The 16,775-nt window shown below is 36.1% G+C and overlaps 2 protein-coding genes across 2 annotated transcripts in view; one reads left to right on the top strand and one right to left on the bottom strand.

Annotated features, from left to right (window-relative positions):
* The window catches only part of tekt3 (tektin 3), an 80,902-nt gene that overhangs the window by 38,761 nt on the left and 25,366 nt on the right, over positions 1 to 16,775 (bottom strand). The window lies entirely within an intron of this gene.
* LOC143709720 (zinc finger BED domain-containing protein 4) lies at positions 7,359 to 13,428 on the top strand. Its single transcript, XM_077200338.1, has 3 exons — positions 7,359 to 7,482; positions 7,573 to 7,623; positions 11,971 to 13,428. The coding sequence occupies exons 1-3, from the start codon at positions 7,458 to 7,460 to the stop codon at positions 13,374 to 13,376; spliced, it is 1,482 nt and encodes a 493-aa protein (XP_077056453.1). The 5' UTR covers positions 7,359 to 7,457; the 3' UTR covers positions 13,377 to 13,428.

The raw sequence follows: 16,775 nt of genomic DNA, 5'->3' as shown, positions 1-16,775 counted from the left end.
CTGAAGATGAACGGAGGTCTTACGGGCTTGGAACGACATGAGGATGAGTCATTAATGACATAATTTTCATTTTTGGGTGAACTAACCCTTTAAGTTTCACTTGTTTTGTTTACTACTCAGAAGCACACCCGAAACTTAAGAGCAAATAAGGCGAGCCATATGACGTACCCTAGAGGTATATAAAATCCAAATATGTAAGAGTTTTTGCTCAATTGGCTCCATAACTGGACGGTATTGATAGTCGCTCTTAGGCTATTTTAAGAAGTTTCTTGCTGGACAGTTTAATATTTTACACGACTAGGCCTACAAACTGCTTGTTGATTATGCCGTGGTTTGCACCTTCATCGAGTAAGTGTTATTGAGTTAATGTAACAAAAAAAATTTAAATAAAAAAGCTATTCAGTTTGTGAACAAGAAGTTAACTCTATATTTACAGGGAGGACAAAATGTCTTATATACTGCGATAACCTTGCTCTTCTTGAGACTCCCCTGCTCCATACTAGTATAGTAATGATGATATGCTAAAGGCCGTTGACACGCTGTCGTGATTGGTTACAAGGTGTCACATCAGAAACACCGTCGATTCCAAACCGCGTTTTTGAGAGTCTTTGGTTCACTGCAGTTTTAAGGAAAACTCAGCAATGGTGTTGACTTTTGAATTTGCACATGGTTTGTCTTAAAGCATATTAAATCACCACATAGACATGTTAACAACATTAAAAACTTTTTAAAATCTATAAAAATATCGTTGGCGCCCCCTGCTGTTCAATGACAGAAACATCATTGTGTGTACTGTATTGTGGCAGAAACGGTTCAATTCAATTAAATTCACATTTATTTGTATAGCCTCTTTCACAATAGGCTACACATCGTTTCAGAAAATGCATGAGTCCACAAACACTGATTTACGGTTGTACACTTGTCGCTTCTTTTGTCATGCTGGGAGACCAACTAAACTGTTCTAAGCTCTGTTTTTTTCACAGCGCAGTTTCAGCAAAACTGCCAATCTGTGAGCCTTTGTAAAGACTCTAGACAGGAGAATCTATCCAGAATTGTAGGCTATAGCTATAGGCCTATAACCCTTCCCCATGTGGGTGTCCCATGTGCAAGTGGATAGGTCTGACATCCTCTAATAAAATAGGATTGTTTTGATCGAATCAGTTAATAATCTAATATTAATACTGTCTTAAAGGTGCAACTCTTAATATCGTAAAGCCTTCATGATCGGATCAGAGATCAACATCATTTGGTTTACCACAAAGACAAAGACTTTCTTTTCTAATAGTCAGGTGACAGGTTACACAACTGCATATTCAAACGAACTTAAACAAATGAACTGCTCGTCTGGACAGAAATGAAAGCAAAAGTAGCTAAACATCCCTTTCTTTATCAGTGATTCTTTGAGCTCCCTCCTAAATTATCCAGAACAATAGACAAAAATAGACCTAACTGTTCAGTAAGCAAAGGATTTGTTACTAAATGGCTAAATATAGGCTAAGTAAAACATGCTGCAATGTACATTTTAAGAATCAAATTGCACATTTGGCAGAATCATGCAGGATCATAGACATAGATACGGATGACAGAGCCGTTTAGAGAGTGGGAAGGTGCCAAGAAATACGAAATATTTAAGTGACACAGAATGTGTGCTGTTGGCTTTCTCGCTTATTAATTATTATTACAACTTAGTTCATTGTTTTGTTCATTATTAGCCTAATTTTTTTTATTCTATTCAGCTCAACATTCAAGTTTAACCATAAAGAGATTTTGACTTGACAAAGTGTTCCAAAGCAGCTTCACTAACACCTCAAATGTTCAGGTAGAAAGAAACCTTGAGAAAATTACTTAAAGGGTTAGTTCACCCAAAAATGAAAATTATGTCATTAATGACTCACCCTCATGTCGTTCCAAGCCCGTAAGACCTCCGTTCATCTTCAGAACACAGTTTAAGATATTTTAGATTTAGTCCGAGAGTTTTCTGTCCCTCCATTGAAAATGTATGTGCGGTATACTGTCCTTGTCCAGAAAGGCAATAAAGACATCATCAAAGTAGTCCATGTGACATCAGGGGGTTAGTTAGAATGTTTTGAAGCATCGGAAATATATTTTGGTCCAAAATAACCAAAACTACGACTTTATTCAGCATTGTATTCTCTTCCGGTTCTGTTGTCACTCTGCTTTCATGAGTCCGCTGACGTAAGACGAGCTGACGTGTTATCTGGTGCGCCCGAGCTTCGTTTACAGTCTGAAGGAGACGCACGCTGTAAACAAAACAATCTTCACAAACATGTCTAAGGATTTCCACACAGAGGAAGTCTTGCATTTTTTTGCCCAGCCATATTTATTTGAACCCGAATACACGGGCGCACCAGATAACACGTCAGCTGCGTCACTGGCCTCGTGAACGCGGATTGACAACAGAACCGGAAGAGAATACAATGCTGAATAAAGTCATCGTTTTTGTTATTTTTTGACCAAAATATATTTCCGATGCTTCAAAAAATTCTAACTAACCCACTGATGTCACATGGACTACTTTGATGATGTCTTTATTGCCTTTCTGGACAAGGACAGTATACCGCACATAGATTTTCAATGGAGGGACAGAAAGCTCTCGGACTGAATCTAAAATATCTTAAACTGTTTCCTGAAGATGAACGGACGTCTTACGGGCTTGGAACGACATGAGGGTGAGTCATTAATGACATAATTTTCATTTTTGGGTGAACTAACCCTTTAAGTTAGTTGATCCTAACAGATGCATTTGATAGATGCAGATTACATTTCGCTACAGTAAAATAATAACTCATCTTCCTTCGTCCAAAATAAGCATGAATCTTACATTTACATTTATTCATTTAGCAGACGCTTTTATCCAAAGCGACTTACAAATTAGAAAAAATAGAAGCAGTTAAACTAACAGTAGGACAACAATACGCAAGTGCTATAACCCCTCTCAGTTTAACTTTAGTGCAAATTTTTTTTTTTTTTTTTATAGAAGAGAAGAGAAAGTGTTAGTACTACTGAATCAAGTGCTGTCGAAAGAGATACGTCTTCAGCAGTTTCTTGAAAGTGGCTACTGACTCTTAAAGGGATGGTTAACACAAAAAATACAATTCTGTCATCATTTACTCAGATTTATTTCATTGCAAACATTTATAATTATATTTTAATAATATATTAGCATTAATAATAAGAAGCCCATATAAGGAACCTTGGATTTTTTTTCTCATTTTTGAGTGAACTATCCCTTTAAGTACACTGAGAAAGTTTTGAATGTGTCCTATGTGTTAAATACAAGTATACATTTCCAATTATTACTTTTATTAAAACTTTTGAATCTATCATGATTTCCACAAAAATAATAAGCAGCACAAATGTTTTCAACATTGATAATTATAATAATAATAATAATAATTAAAATCCGCATAGGGTACTATAATCAATTTATAGTATAATCATTTCTGAAGGATCACGTGACACTGACTGGAGAAATGCCTGAAATAAATAACATTTTAAACCATTAAAATAGAAAACACTTAATAGTATTTTACAATATTATTGTTTAGCCTACTGTATTTTTAATCAAATAAATTCAGTCTTGGTGAGCACAAGAGACTTCTTTGAATAATTATTCCAAACTTTTTGACTGCCAGTGTATAAAACCATCGCATAGACTGCTATGGATCATGCATGATGCATCATATTTGCATATTCATAGATAAATGTGGGCTACATATTTGTAAATGGGGGAGAATATGCTTTAATAGATGTAGGCTTAAAGGGTTAGTTCACCCAAAAATGAAAATGATGTCATTAATGACTCACCCTCATGTCGTTCCAAGCCCGTAAGACCTTCGTTCATCTTCAGAACACAGTTTAAGATATTTTAGATTCAGTCCGAGAGCTTTTTGTCCCTCCATTGAAAATCTATGTGCGGTATACTGTCCTTGTCCAGAAAGGCAATAAAGACATCATCAAAGTAGTCCATGTGACATCAGTGGGCTAGTTAGAATTTTTTGAAGCATCGAAAATACATTTTGTTCCAAAAATAACAAAAACGATGACTTTATTCATAATTGTATTCTCTTCCGGTCCTGTTGTCAATCCGCGTTCACGAGGCCAGTGACGCTGCTGACGTAAGACGCTGCTGATGTGTTATCTGGTGCGTCCGTGTATTCGGGTTCAAATAAATATGTCTGGTTAAAAAAAAAATGCAAGTCTTCCCCTGTGTCGAAATCCTTAGACATGTTTGCAAAGATTGTTTTGTTTCCAGCGTGCGTCTCCCTCAGACTGTAAACGAAGCTCGGGCGCACCAGATAACACGTCAGCTCGTCTTACGTCAGCGGACTCATGAAAGCGGATTGACAACAGAACCGGAAGAGAATACAATGCTGAATAAAGTCGTTGTTTTTGTTATTTTTGGAACAAAATGTATTTTCGATGCTTCAAAAAATTCTAACTAACCCCCTGATGTCACATGGACTACTTTGATGATTTTTTTGTTTCCTTTCTGGACAAGGACAGTATACCATACATAGATTTTCAATGGAGGGACAGAAAGCGCTCGGACTGAATCTAAAATATCTTAAACTGTGTTCTGAAGATGAACGGAGGTCTTACGGGCTTGGAACGACATGAGGATGAGTCATTAATGAGATAATTTTCATTTTTGGGTGAACTAACCCTTTAAGTTTCACTTGTTTTGTTTACTCAGAAGCACAACCGAAACATTACGAGCAAATAAGGCGAGGCATATGACGTACCCTAGAGGTATATAAAATCCAAATATGTAAGAGTTTTTGCTATTTTGGCTCCATAACTGGACGGTATTGATAGTCGCTCTTAGGCTATTTTAAGAAGTTTCTTGCTGGACAGTTTAATATTTTACACGACTAGACTTACAAACTGCTTGTTGATTATGCCGTGGTTTGCACCTTCATCGAGTAAGTGTTATTGAGTTAATGTAACAAATAAAACTTAAATAAAAAAGCTATTCAGTTTGTGAACAAGAAGTTAACTCTATATTTACAGGGAGGACAAAATGTCTTATATACTGCGATAACCTTGCTCTTCTTGAGACTCCCCTGCTCCATACTAGTATAGTAATGATGATATGCTAAAGGCCGTTGACACGGTGTCGTGATTGGTTACAAGGTGTCACATCAAAAACACCGTCGATTCCGCGTTTTTGAGAGTCTTTGGTTCACTGCAGTTTTAAGGAAAACTCAGCAATGGTGTTGACTTTTGAATTTGCACATGGTTTGTCTTAAAGCATATTAAATCACCACATAGACATGTTAACAACATTAAAAACTTTTTAAAATCTATAAAAATATCGTTGGCGCCCCCTGCTGTTCAATGACAGAAACATCATTGTGTGTACTGTATTGTGGCAGAAACGGTTCAATTCAATTAAATTCACATTTATTTGTATAGCACTTTTCACAATAGGCTACACATCGTTTCAGAAAATGCATGAGTCCACAAACACTGATTTACGGTTGTACACTTGTCGCTTCTTTTGTCATGCTGGGAGACCAACTAAACTGTTCTAAGCTCTGTTTTTTTCACAGCGCATTTTCAGCAAAACTGCCAATCTGTGAGCCTTTGTAAAGACTCTAGACAGGAGAATCTATCCAGAATTGTAGGCTATAGCTATAGGCCTATAACACTTCCCCATGTGGGTGTCCCATGTGCAAGTGGATAGGTCTGACATCCTCTAATAAAATAGGATTGTTTTGATCGAATCAGTTAATAATCTAATATTAATACTGTCTTAAAGGTGCAACTCTTAATATCGTAAAGCCTTCATGATCGGATCAGAGATCAACATCATTTGGTTTACCACAAAGAAAAAGACTTTCTTTTCTAATAGTCAGGTGACAGGTTACACAACTGCATATTCAAACGAACTTAAACAAATGAACTGCTCGTCTGGACAGAAATGAAAGCAAAAGTAGCTAAACATCCCTTTCTTTATCAGTGATTCTTTGAGCTCCCTCCTAAATTATCCAGAACAATAGACAAAAATAGACCTAACTGTTCAGTAAGCAAAGGATTTGTTACTGAAAATATTGAATAAATGGGTAAATATAGGCTAAGTAAAACATGCTGCAATGTACATCTGGCAGAATCATGCAGGATCATGGACATAGATACGGATGACAGAGCCGTTTAGAGAGTGGGAAGGTGCCAAGAAATACGAAATATTTAAGTGACACAGAATGTGTGCTGTTGGCTTTCTCGCTTATTAATTATTATTACAACTTAGTTCATTGTTTTGTTCATTATTAGCCTAATTTTTTTTATTCTATTCAGCTCAACATTCAAGTTTAACCATAAAGAGATTTTGACTTGACAAAGTGTTCCAAAGCAGCTTCACTAACACCTCAAATGTTCAGGTAGAAAGAAACCTTGAGAAAATTACTTAAGTTAGTTGATCCTAACAGATGCATTTGATAGATGCAGATTACATTTTGCTACAGTAAAATAATAACTCATCTTCCTTCGTCCAAAATAAGCATGAATCTTAAAGGGATGGTTAACACAAAAATCACAATTCTGTCATCATTTACTCAGATTTATTTTATTGCAGACATTTATAATTATATTTTAATAATATATTAGCATTAATAATAAAAAGCCCATATAAGGAACCTTAGATTTTTTTCTCTTTTTTGAGTGAACTATCCCTTTAAGTACACTGAGAAAGTTTTGAATGTGTCCTATGTGTTAAATACAAGTATACATTTCCAATTATTACTTTTATTAAAACTTTTGAATCTATCATGATTTCCACAAAAATAATAAGCAGTCCAAATGTTTTCAACATTGATAATAATAATAATAATAATAATTAAAATCCGCATAGGGTACTATAATCAATTTATAGTATAATCATTTCTGAAGGATCACGTGACACTGACTGGAGAAATGCCTGAAATAAATAACATTTTAAAGCATTAAATAGAAAACACTTAATAGTATTTTACAATATTATTGTTTACTGTATTGTTAATCAAATAAATTCAGTCTTGGTGAGCACAAGAGACTTCTTTGAATAATTATTCCAAACTTTTTGACAGCCAGTGTATAAAACCATCGAATAGACTGCTATGAATCATGCATGATGCATCATATTTGCATATTCATAGATAAATGTGGGCTACATATTTGTAAATGGGTGAGAATATGTTTTCAGAGATGTAGGCTTAAGTTTCACTTAGTTTTGTTTACTAGAAGCGCAACCGAAACTTAAGAGCAAATAAGGCGAGGCATATGACGTAGGCTACCCTAGTACGAGCTAGTATATAAAATCCAAATATGTAAGAGTTTTTGCTATTTTGGCTCCATAACTGGACGGTATTGATAGTCGCACTTAGGCTATTTTAAGAAGTTTCTTGCTGGACAGTTTAATATTTTACACGAATAGGCCTACAAACTGCTTGTTGATTATGCCGCGGTTTGCACGTTCATCGAGTAAGTGTTATTGAGTTAATGTAACAAATAAAATAAAAATAAAAAAAGCTATTCAGTTTGAAGGACAAGAAGTTAACTCTATATTTACAGGGAGGACCAGACGGGATCGAAGATGCAGTCCCTATCATGGAGGAAATAGAGGTGAGTGAAGGTCTTAAAAGGGGAAAACTAAATTGCTCTCGAATCTCCATCATATGATTGGCTACAGTAGCCTAGGTTACAAAGGGGGACCTTAAATCCGCGATTTGACGTCGTTTCGTTATGGACATGCTCTCTAGTATTCTTTATGTAAGTGTATTTGCATTACTTCAAAAAGGCATACTTTCGTTTTTTTGGGGCGCTCTCCCTCTGCCATGGCGCTCCGAACTAGTGATGGGTCGTTCGCGAATGCCGGCTCTTAGGTGAACGACGGGAGCCGGCTCGCTTATCTGAAGAGCCGACTCTATTTTTAAAAATATAGCCTATAGAAATTAAATCATTATATAATAATGAAATAATGAATGAATTTTATTTTATTTTAAATAATTTACTAATTCAAAGAACAAAAAAAAAATTATAATAGGCCTAAAGGCGCAGACATTTATCTGATCAGCCTCACATTCTGTTCCTGTCAATCATACACGAGGTGTCAACCAATTATAGAGACATAGCTCAATGCGTCATAATCTGAAGACCACGCACACCGGGGGGAAACAATCCAACCATCTCCATTGACTTTGCATTGCGAGAGGCTGCCTCCTTGTCATTTATCATTTATAACAAAATACAGAAAATGCCTAAAAGCTGCTATGTGACAAGGTGTAGGCTACAGCAAATAAGCAAAATAACCCAGAAATACATTTTTATAAGCTTCCGAACCATAAAAGCAACCTTTAAGGAGACAAAAGTGGATACAGGCAATAAGGCGTGAAGCATCAGCAGAAAGAATGGGTAAATTGTTGGATCCTGACACTCGGCTATGTCTCTCAGGTTCACATAGGGAATAAGCAATCGACATGGTTAAAATTATGAATGTTTTTTTTTTTTTTTTTTTTTACAGTATCATGTCGCATTCCAGTGGGTGTAACAGGTACGTACATTTATTCCTCCTAGTTCTGAGTTGTTCGAGAGCTAGTTGCGCTCTGTCTAAATTGATCCACTTTTATGTCCTGAAACAGCCTCTCGCAATGCAGGGTCGATGGAGACGGTTGGATTGTTTTCCCCCCGGTGTGGGCGTGGCCTAAATACGCTCTGTTTTGTTTTATAGTATTCTTTTTTCATAACAAATCAATGCATTTTTGCAGAAATTGCGAGACATTGTGGGTATGATTTAATTTAATAATTTAATTAGAATTGTTTTCACACCTATATAGTCAAAACATTATTTTTTTTAAAGAGCCGTTTGTGAGCCAAAAGAGCCGGCTCTTTTCAGTGAGCTGAGACAAACGAAAAGCTCACGAAAAAGAGTCGGAGTGCCCATCACTACTCCGAATTAACTGATTAATTCGGTTCGGGAGAAGAGAAAAGCCCGCACACACTGACAATTGATTGGTTGGCTTACCGAAACAGGCCAATCAGGATGCTCTCTGTCTTAAACGCGCTTCATAAGGCACACAAGCACACTCGCACACGCGAGGGTTGCTTCTCATTTCTTATTTGTGCATCCTCGTTTCCTTTTCTAGCGCCTCAGCTCCTCCCCCTGTAGGTTGTGAGGGAAGGACGCAAGGAAAGAAAATGAGGACGGAGCAATCGAATGAAAGCTTTTTTATACATTGGAATACTTGATCACTCGAGCGTCACTCACAGCGTCATCAGCAGCGCTCAAAGGATCTGCCCATGTTGTTGAAGTTTGTTTATTTAAGAAATTCATAATGAATAATAATAAAGCAAGATACCCTGTTGAAATATGTGAGATGTGTGGTTTATATAAACTGCACGGGTGAAGTTTAAATTAAAATGAGTGTGACGATGTGAAGGGGGAGGAGAATGTATACGTGCATCACGTTTAGTCAATAAAACACTTCCGCATAGGATACACCTGTGTATGCAATATCAGCCGTTAGAGGGTGCTTCTCAATATCCTTCCTCGTCTCCTCGCTCCTCCGTCCTCCAGCCTATGACCCGGAAACCAATCAAGCACAGCCATCTTGAAGGACATCTCAATTCTCTAATTGCACCGCGAGGAGTCGAGGATCGAGGAGTGAGGAGGCTTTCAGAGGAGCTATGAGCAAGGATACACAGGTGTATCCTATGCGGAAGTGTTTTATTGATTAAACGTGACGCACGTATACATTCTCCTCCCCCTTGACATCGGTCATAATAATTTGAATTTATACTTTACCTTTGCAGTTTATATAAACCACACATCTCACATATTTCACGAGGGTATCTTGCTTTATTATTATTCATTATGAATTTCTTAAATAAACAAGCTTCAACAACATAAGGGAAGATCCTTTGAGCGCTACTGATGACGCTGTGAAGTGACATTCGAGTGAGCAAGTATTCCAATGTATAAAAAAAGCTTTCATTCGATTCCTCCGTCCTCATTTTCTTTCCTTGCGTCCTTCCCTTACAACCTACAGGGGGAGGAGCTGAGGCGCTAGGAAAGGAAGCGAGGAAAGGAAAAGAGGATGTACAAATAAGAAATGAGAAGCACCCAGAGTGTGCATCGATCTGCACTTCTGATTCTGACCGGATATAGTAGACCATCTGGGTCTCTTTGGAACACTCATTTCAACATACTACGATTTGGGACGTACTAGTTCTATTTTCGAATACTATTTAGGATGGATAGTATGCGAATTGGGGCGCAGCATCTGTCTCACATGCGCGCTCTTGCTCGCTCTTTCCGCCAGTTTATTACAGCACCTAATAAACAAGCAAGTGGCTTATGATTAGGTGTACGGGTGGGGGATTCAAAAACCGGATTGATTCACATAATAACATAGGCTACACTCGTATTCAGATTACAGCATTTACACTTGTAGCATGAGCTGTCCCATTCACTTAAATGAAAACGCCTCCCTCACGTGTAGGCTAGGCCTATGTGTGAAATTGTCGTAAACAAAGGTGCAAAGTGCAGGTTCAGGTTTTATTGTTGTTGTTGTTTTTACACATCTTCAGGTAGACTGCAACACTGAAATGAATGCCTGACTCCACCTAGTGGCCAAACGAAAATGTTTGATCGCCTGCAAAAATGGTGTTGTGAGCTAAAGCAACTAAGGCCTTGTTCACACTGCAGGGGCTTAATGCGCCATTCCGATTTTTTGAAAAAATCAGATTTTTTTGCAAGGCCGTTCACATTTCGAATTAAATGCGACCTTTTGTGGTCTCCTGTGTGAACGTGAAAACTATCACTATCACTAGTTACACTATCACACTAAACTGCATTTGAGTGTGTTGAATGTTGTTAGTTAGGTTGTGTGTTGGCTGTATGAGACTAACTAAGCTAGATCAACATTAGAATAACATACAGATCATATTCTAACATTTCATCATGTTGAACTAAATAACATTGATTAGTTTTATGTACATTTGCTCACCTGTCTAATAAAGTAACATGCAACACTCGCGTCTCTGTCAAGTCGAAATTATTCGCTGACGTGGAGCTCTCGGCATCTCGAAAGATGTTGATCTTCGTTTTAGTCCTCTTTTTGTCTCAAAGACTGCTTGCCATGGTCCATAATGTTTGACCAAAACAACAACAGCGTGAGTGTTCTTCTAGGCATAACGGGCATAACCCAGTTGTCCACGTTTGTCGCAATGGTTACTGAAGTGTTGCAAAAGTGTGTGTAAATTTAAGATTTTGTATAAGAAAAAAATACAGGAATGCTACTACAAGGAAAATGATGATGATTAAGTGAAAAGATCGGTATTACTGAAAACGTTTGGTGATTGAGGTGAGGATTGGGGTTGATCCATTCATAAAGCAGCTGTTTTTTCTTTTAATGTGCACAAATAGGGACAAGTATTACACGATTTTTTCTTCCTCCTGTTCCTTTTTTTTTTCGTTCATGGAAATAAAACAATAAATAAATAAATAAAACAATATTGCAGTACGAGGTCAAACCTGGCGGAAACCGGGGGTAACGCGGATATGAAGTCATTGACTGGCGACTCCTCACCCCTGCTCACACGTCCCGTTTCCTTGATTAAAAGCGCAATTTTCTCACGATTTACAAATAGTTGGAAATATTTGGGATATTGTAAGTAATCAACTTAACAAAATATATAACATTGGCCTAGTGGTTTTTGGATATTTTACTGCAAAATTCTTACATATTGTACCTTTAATGTCTCATATTCCATCTTAATCCAGTATAACATGTAGTCCGTGTAAAGGCAACATGTATAGGCATTATATGTCCATTCCATCTTAATTCAGTATAACATGTAGTCCGTGTAAAGGCAACATGTATAGGCATTATATGTCCATTCCATCTTAATTCAGTATAACATGTATAGTAAATGTATGTAAAATAAGATGATGTGCTTTGTTTTCTACAGGTGATCAGATGAGGCCCTTTCTGGATATGATTATCTCAGATCTGCATCCGCATACCATAGTTGAGGAGCCTGGTTTCTTACGTTTCTTTAAGTCTATCAGTCAAAGTTTTCAATGTCCACCAACAGCTCATGCTATACTCTTAGGACTTCAAGATTTGATGCTCAACACAACACAAATTTTGCAAGAAAGGTTAGATAGAGCAGATCATGTTGCATTGTCATCTGAAGTGTGGAAAACCACAACAAACAAAACCTATATGACAACTACCTGTCACCTGATCAATTGCACATGGACTCGGCAGTCTTGTGTTTTGGAAACCAAACATTTACCTGAAGAATATAAACCCAGTCATGTTGTTGGACAACTTCTGAAAATAGCAGACACATGGAGACTTGGAAGCAAGATTAACGTGGTGGTGACAAATGTAGATGGGATGAAGAAAGACATCAAAAAGGCAGGATGGGATCACATTCCCTGTTTCGCCAACACACTGGATGTGGTCTTCAAGGAGACACTTGAGGCATCTTCTGACTGGAAAGAACTGGTGCAAAAATGCTGTGAAATATCAGAGTATTTTTCTCATGTAGAAGCACAAGGTCAACTCAAGAAAGCACAAATAAAAATGAGGTTACCACAACATAACCTAGTTGAGTCCAAGGGTGATAAATGGCTTTCTACGCTGAGCACGCTAGTAAGAATCTCAGAGCAGCATCGAGCTGTACGTGAAGTGCTTCTTGAATGTAATTTTGACTTGTTGATAAGTGAGCATGAACTTAAAAACATAATGAAAACAACATTATGCCTTGAGGCATTCAAGACCGTCACCTCACCAGCAGAGCGATACCACTCACTGTCAAACATTATGCCACAGGTGGAGGACATTAGGAAGAACCTCCTGGACTTGCAACGAGGAGGGAATGAGTTTGCGAAGGAATTAGCTCTACATTTTAATCATCACTTCAGTAAAGCCAAAGAAAATAATTGGCTGACATTGAGCACCGCACTTGACCTGAGATACCGAGACATCGCTCTCTCTGAGAAGGGTGATTCTGCACGCATTAAGAACAAGATCATTGCCGAAATGAAAGACCTGGCTAAAGAAAGTCAACGGAGGAGCTTTAGACAGCCAGACAATTTTCATAAACATTTGAGGAGATACTTGGAAAAGGAAATGTTGCAGAGAGATTGGGATCCTCTTGCATTCTGGAATTTCCCGAAAGACGAAGACTGGTATCTGAGTGAAGTTGCACGCAAATACCTGGCTGTTGTGTCCACCGCAGTGCCGGCTGACATTGCCTTTGACACGGAGAAAGCCAGACTCGCGGCCAGTCGAAGTAGTAACTTGGATCCGGAACATCTGAACATGATGCTGTTTCTAAATGGCAACCATTTCCTTCTCTCTTAACTCTATTTAAATGGAGGGCAAAATAATCATAGTCTGTTAGTCATTAAAGATGAACATTTTGGAAACATTAACTGATATGTTGGTAGCATTATAAAAAAATAATATCAATAGGGTTTAATGACACCTGACTGAATGAACCTAACTAGGGCTGCAACTAACGATTATTTTGATAATCGATTAATCGGACGATTATTTTTTCGATTAATCGGATAGAAATTAAATTAGATTTTTTTTTTATTATAACTAAATAAAACCGTAAATCAGGGTATTTATGTGTAAAAGTGTACTTTAAAAAGTGCAAAAGCCACGCATTGAGTTTTACTAATATCAATATTTGCATTGTTTTTAATGATAATTGCTGATGGCAAGTTGACAAACATGATTATTGTTAAAAAAATGATATCCAACATATTATGTTTTAACACAATTTTTGTTAATACAAATTTACACAGACATGTTGTAAAAAACAAACTAAAAACAAACTAAAAACATCTAAAATATATAATTCATTTAATTTTTATTTAAAATTAATTATATATAAGGAATATAAGGATAAAGAATATAATATATATAATATATAAAAGAATATAATATAAGGATAAATTGATTAAATAAATATAGAAAGACTGAAAACAATTGTGTGAACGTAGAGCCGCAGTAGATCGCGTTTGAAAAACAATTAAAACTTAGTAGACAAATGCTATAAAAAGAGAACGGAATGGAGGTAACGTTACCCAGCAAGCTAACAGGCTTGAGTAAAGGACAGGAGAAATTATGCATTAGTGCACAAGCATTCGCTGAAAACCACTGAGTACAGTGACTAAAAAACAATATTTTACTGCTGCTGTTATTAACTGCCTTTATATTTAGTGCTTCGCTTTGTAAAGACCGTTTTAATTTAACCTATTTCTGCGGTAGCGCTATTTTAATCCATCACTTACGTTGCGAGCGAACTGATTGCGCAACCTGATGCTCGAGACAAAATACAGACATCCCAAGATCCCGGAAGTCCCGGGAGTCTCCCGCATATTGATTGCGGCTCCCTGATGCCCGCGAATTAGTTCAAACTCCCGAAATCTAGAGCGCGCAAGCAAGAGCGCGCATGCGAGACAGAGACTGCTCCCAACCGTGTAGCGCGCGCGCTCGGCAGAGCGCCTGAGGGAGAGAGACCTTGCGTGTGTGTGCGTACCAGTAAACGCTCCCCGTGACGTAAGCAGACCAACTAATCGATAATGACATTCGTTGACAACGATTTTCATAATCGATTATAATCGATTTTATCGATTAGTTGTTGCAGCCCTAAACCTAACAAATAAGTTGAGGCTAAAGCAGATTCATAAATGTGTTCACGCAATCACGCTAATTTGATCCAGGTTTATCTAGTCTGGATAATCTAGTGCACGCCTTTCTTAAAACACTTTTGGACAGAAGTAGTTCAGGGAAGACATTTTTAAGAAACCAAATATGTTAAAGATACAAAATATAGTGTTGGGATCCCCAGGACCTATATGCTACTTAAAAAAGATGAGTTATAGTTATTTTGAATACTGAGAATTACAGCTTTTAAAGCAATAACAACATTTTGGAAAAAAAAAAATCCCCAGTTTTAAATGATTGGTTAGATTTAGTTTCTAAAGTACACTACGGAGATGATAACATGAAATTAGGAGCAACATTTTGAAAAGATATGGGCACCTCTAAAATCAAAGAATATTCTATAAAATAAAGGAATATATATATATATATATGTATATGTATATATATATATATATATATATATATATATTTTTTTTTTTTTTTTATTACTTTAATTACAACTTTTAATTATTATTTTATTTGTTTACTCTTTTAATATTATTTGATGATTCAATTATATTACTTGAATTAGTTATCATGAATTATGTGTCATAAGAGTTTGATATAAATGTTAATGTTTAATTTTTTATTCATACTTATATATTTTTGTTGTAATGTAATTTTTTAAAAATTGTTTTACCTTTTTAATATGTAAAAGTATCTAACTACTTATTGGCTATTGTTCTAATTATGTGTTTTTTATGTGTTGGTGGTGGGTATTATCACAAAAGGAAAAAAAGAAATGAAAAGAAAGAAGAAGAAAAAATAAGGAATAATTGGCAAAAAATAGGAAAAGGAAATGTAATTTTAATTGTGTTAAATGTGTTTGAATCGAAAGACATAATAAAGTATATTAACATATACTAAAATGTTTGTTGTCGGACATGAGATGTGCCTTATTTAGAATTTTAAAGCTACAAGTAGGTTTATTTTTATGATAGCAATAACTGTAAAGTGACTATTGTAATGGGGTAAATCAAATGTAGGCTGATATACTGTTGGCAAAATACTAAGCTCAGATTCATCTTACCAGTTCAAATTTAGTCTGTGCTTTTGTTTTAAATTATTAACATTTTTAATTTTTTCTGATTTTAACTTCTGCTTCAAAAAGTATATTTTTTAAGATTGTAATGTTCTAATGTTCTTCTAATAACCATAAATATATGCATATATATATGTACAATGATAAATGTAAAGACCTACACGGACAATTATATTGTATAATATCAATTGCTTGTTAAAATAAATGTGTATGTATGGTATATATATAAATAAAACAATGTTAACAAACATTTCATATTCAATATTATTGAACACATTTAAAGGTCTATATTGTATCAATTATCATTGTAGCCATTTTTATGTTGATTTTCTGTATACTGTATAATTAATTTTGGACTTTTGGATTATTATTGTGGTTAATTAAGTAAAATTATGGTGTGAGAGAGTCATTGGTAATATCATTGTGTTCCTGTTGGTCAGTGTTAGAGGAACTGTGTAACAACTCAAGCTTAGCCTGACAGTTAGCCTGCCCTGGACCAGGTTAGTTTCCCAGCATAAGTTCCCTGAGGGACTGAGCTTGAGCTATGTTAAATTAGCTTTATGAAACCAAATCATTTGACAATGAGTCAGACTAACTGAAATAAGCCTGGCTTATTTGGTAAACTTGTTTTATGAAACCGGCCTCAGGACTGAGTTTGGACACCCCAGACTTAGACGTTTTAATAATCAGTGATTATACACAAGAGTGAGAAAATGTACAATACTATTCCTTATTTATCATTCTAATCCAGTTTTTAGGTAAAGACGAGAAAGGGCAACAATTGTAATATATTTTACACACTGTAAATACACCTGAGAAAAACTGTTGCACTAAAAATAAACAAAAAACAATGTTTTTTTTCTTAAAGGAGAATAAGATTATATTTCAAAATATTAGCTATTGATAGCCAGTCACCTTTAGCTGTACTTCTAGAATGAGGGTTGACCACAAGATGGCAGTAGGAACACAGCTATACTTTACGCAAGCCTAGATTCATTATA

This window comes from Siphateles boraxobius, unplaced genomic scaffold (genome assembly GCF_051911475.1).
Source record: "Siphateles boraxobius isolate OS27281-9 unplaced genomic scaffold, OSU_SipBor_1 46, whole genome shotgun sequence".
Taxonomy (NCBI): domain Eukaryota; kingdom Metazoa; phylum Chordata; class Actinopteri; order Cypriniformes; family Leuciscidae; genus Siphateles; species Siphateles boraxobius.
This window is presented reverse-complemented; position numbering and strand designations above follow the sequence as displayed.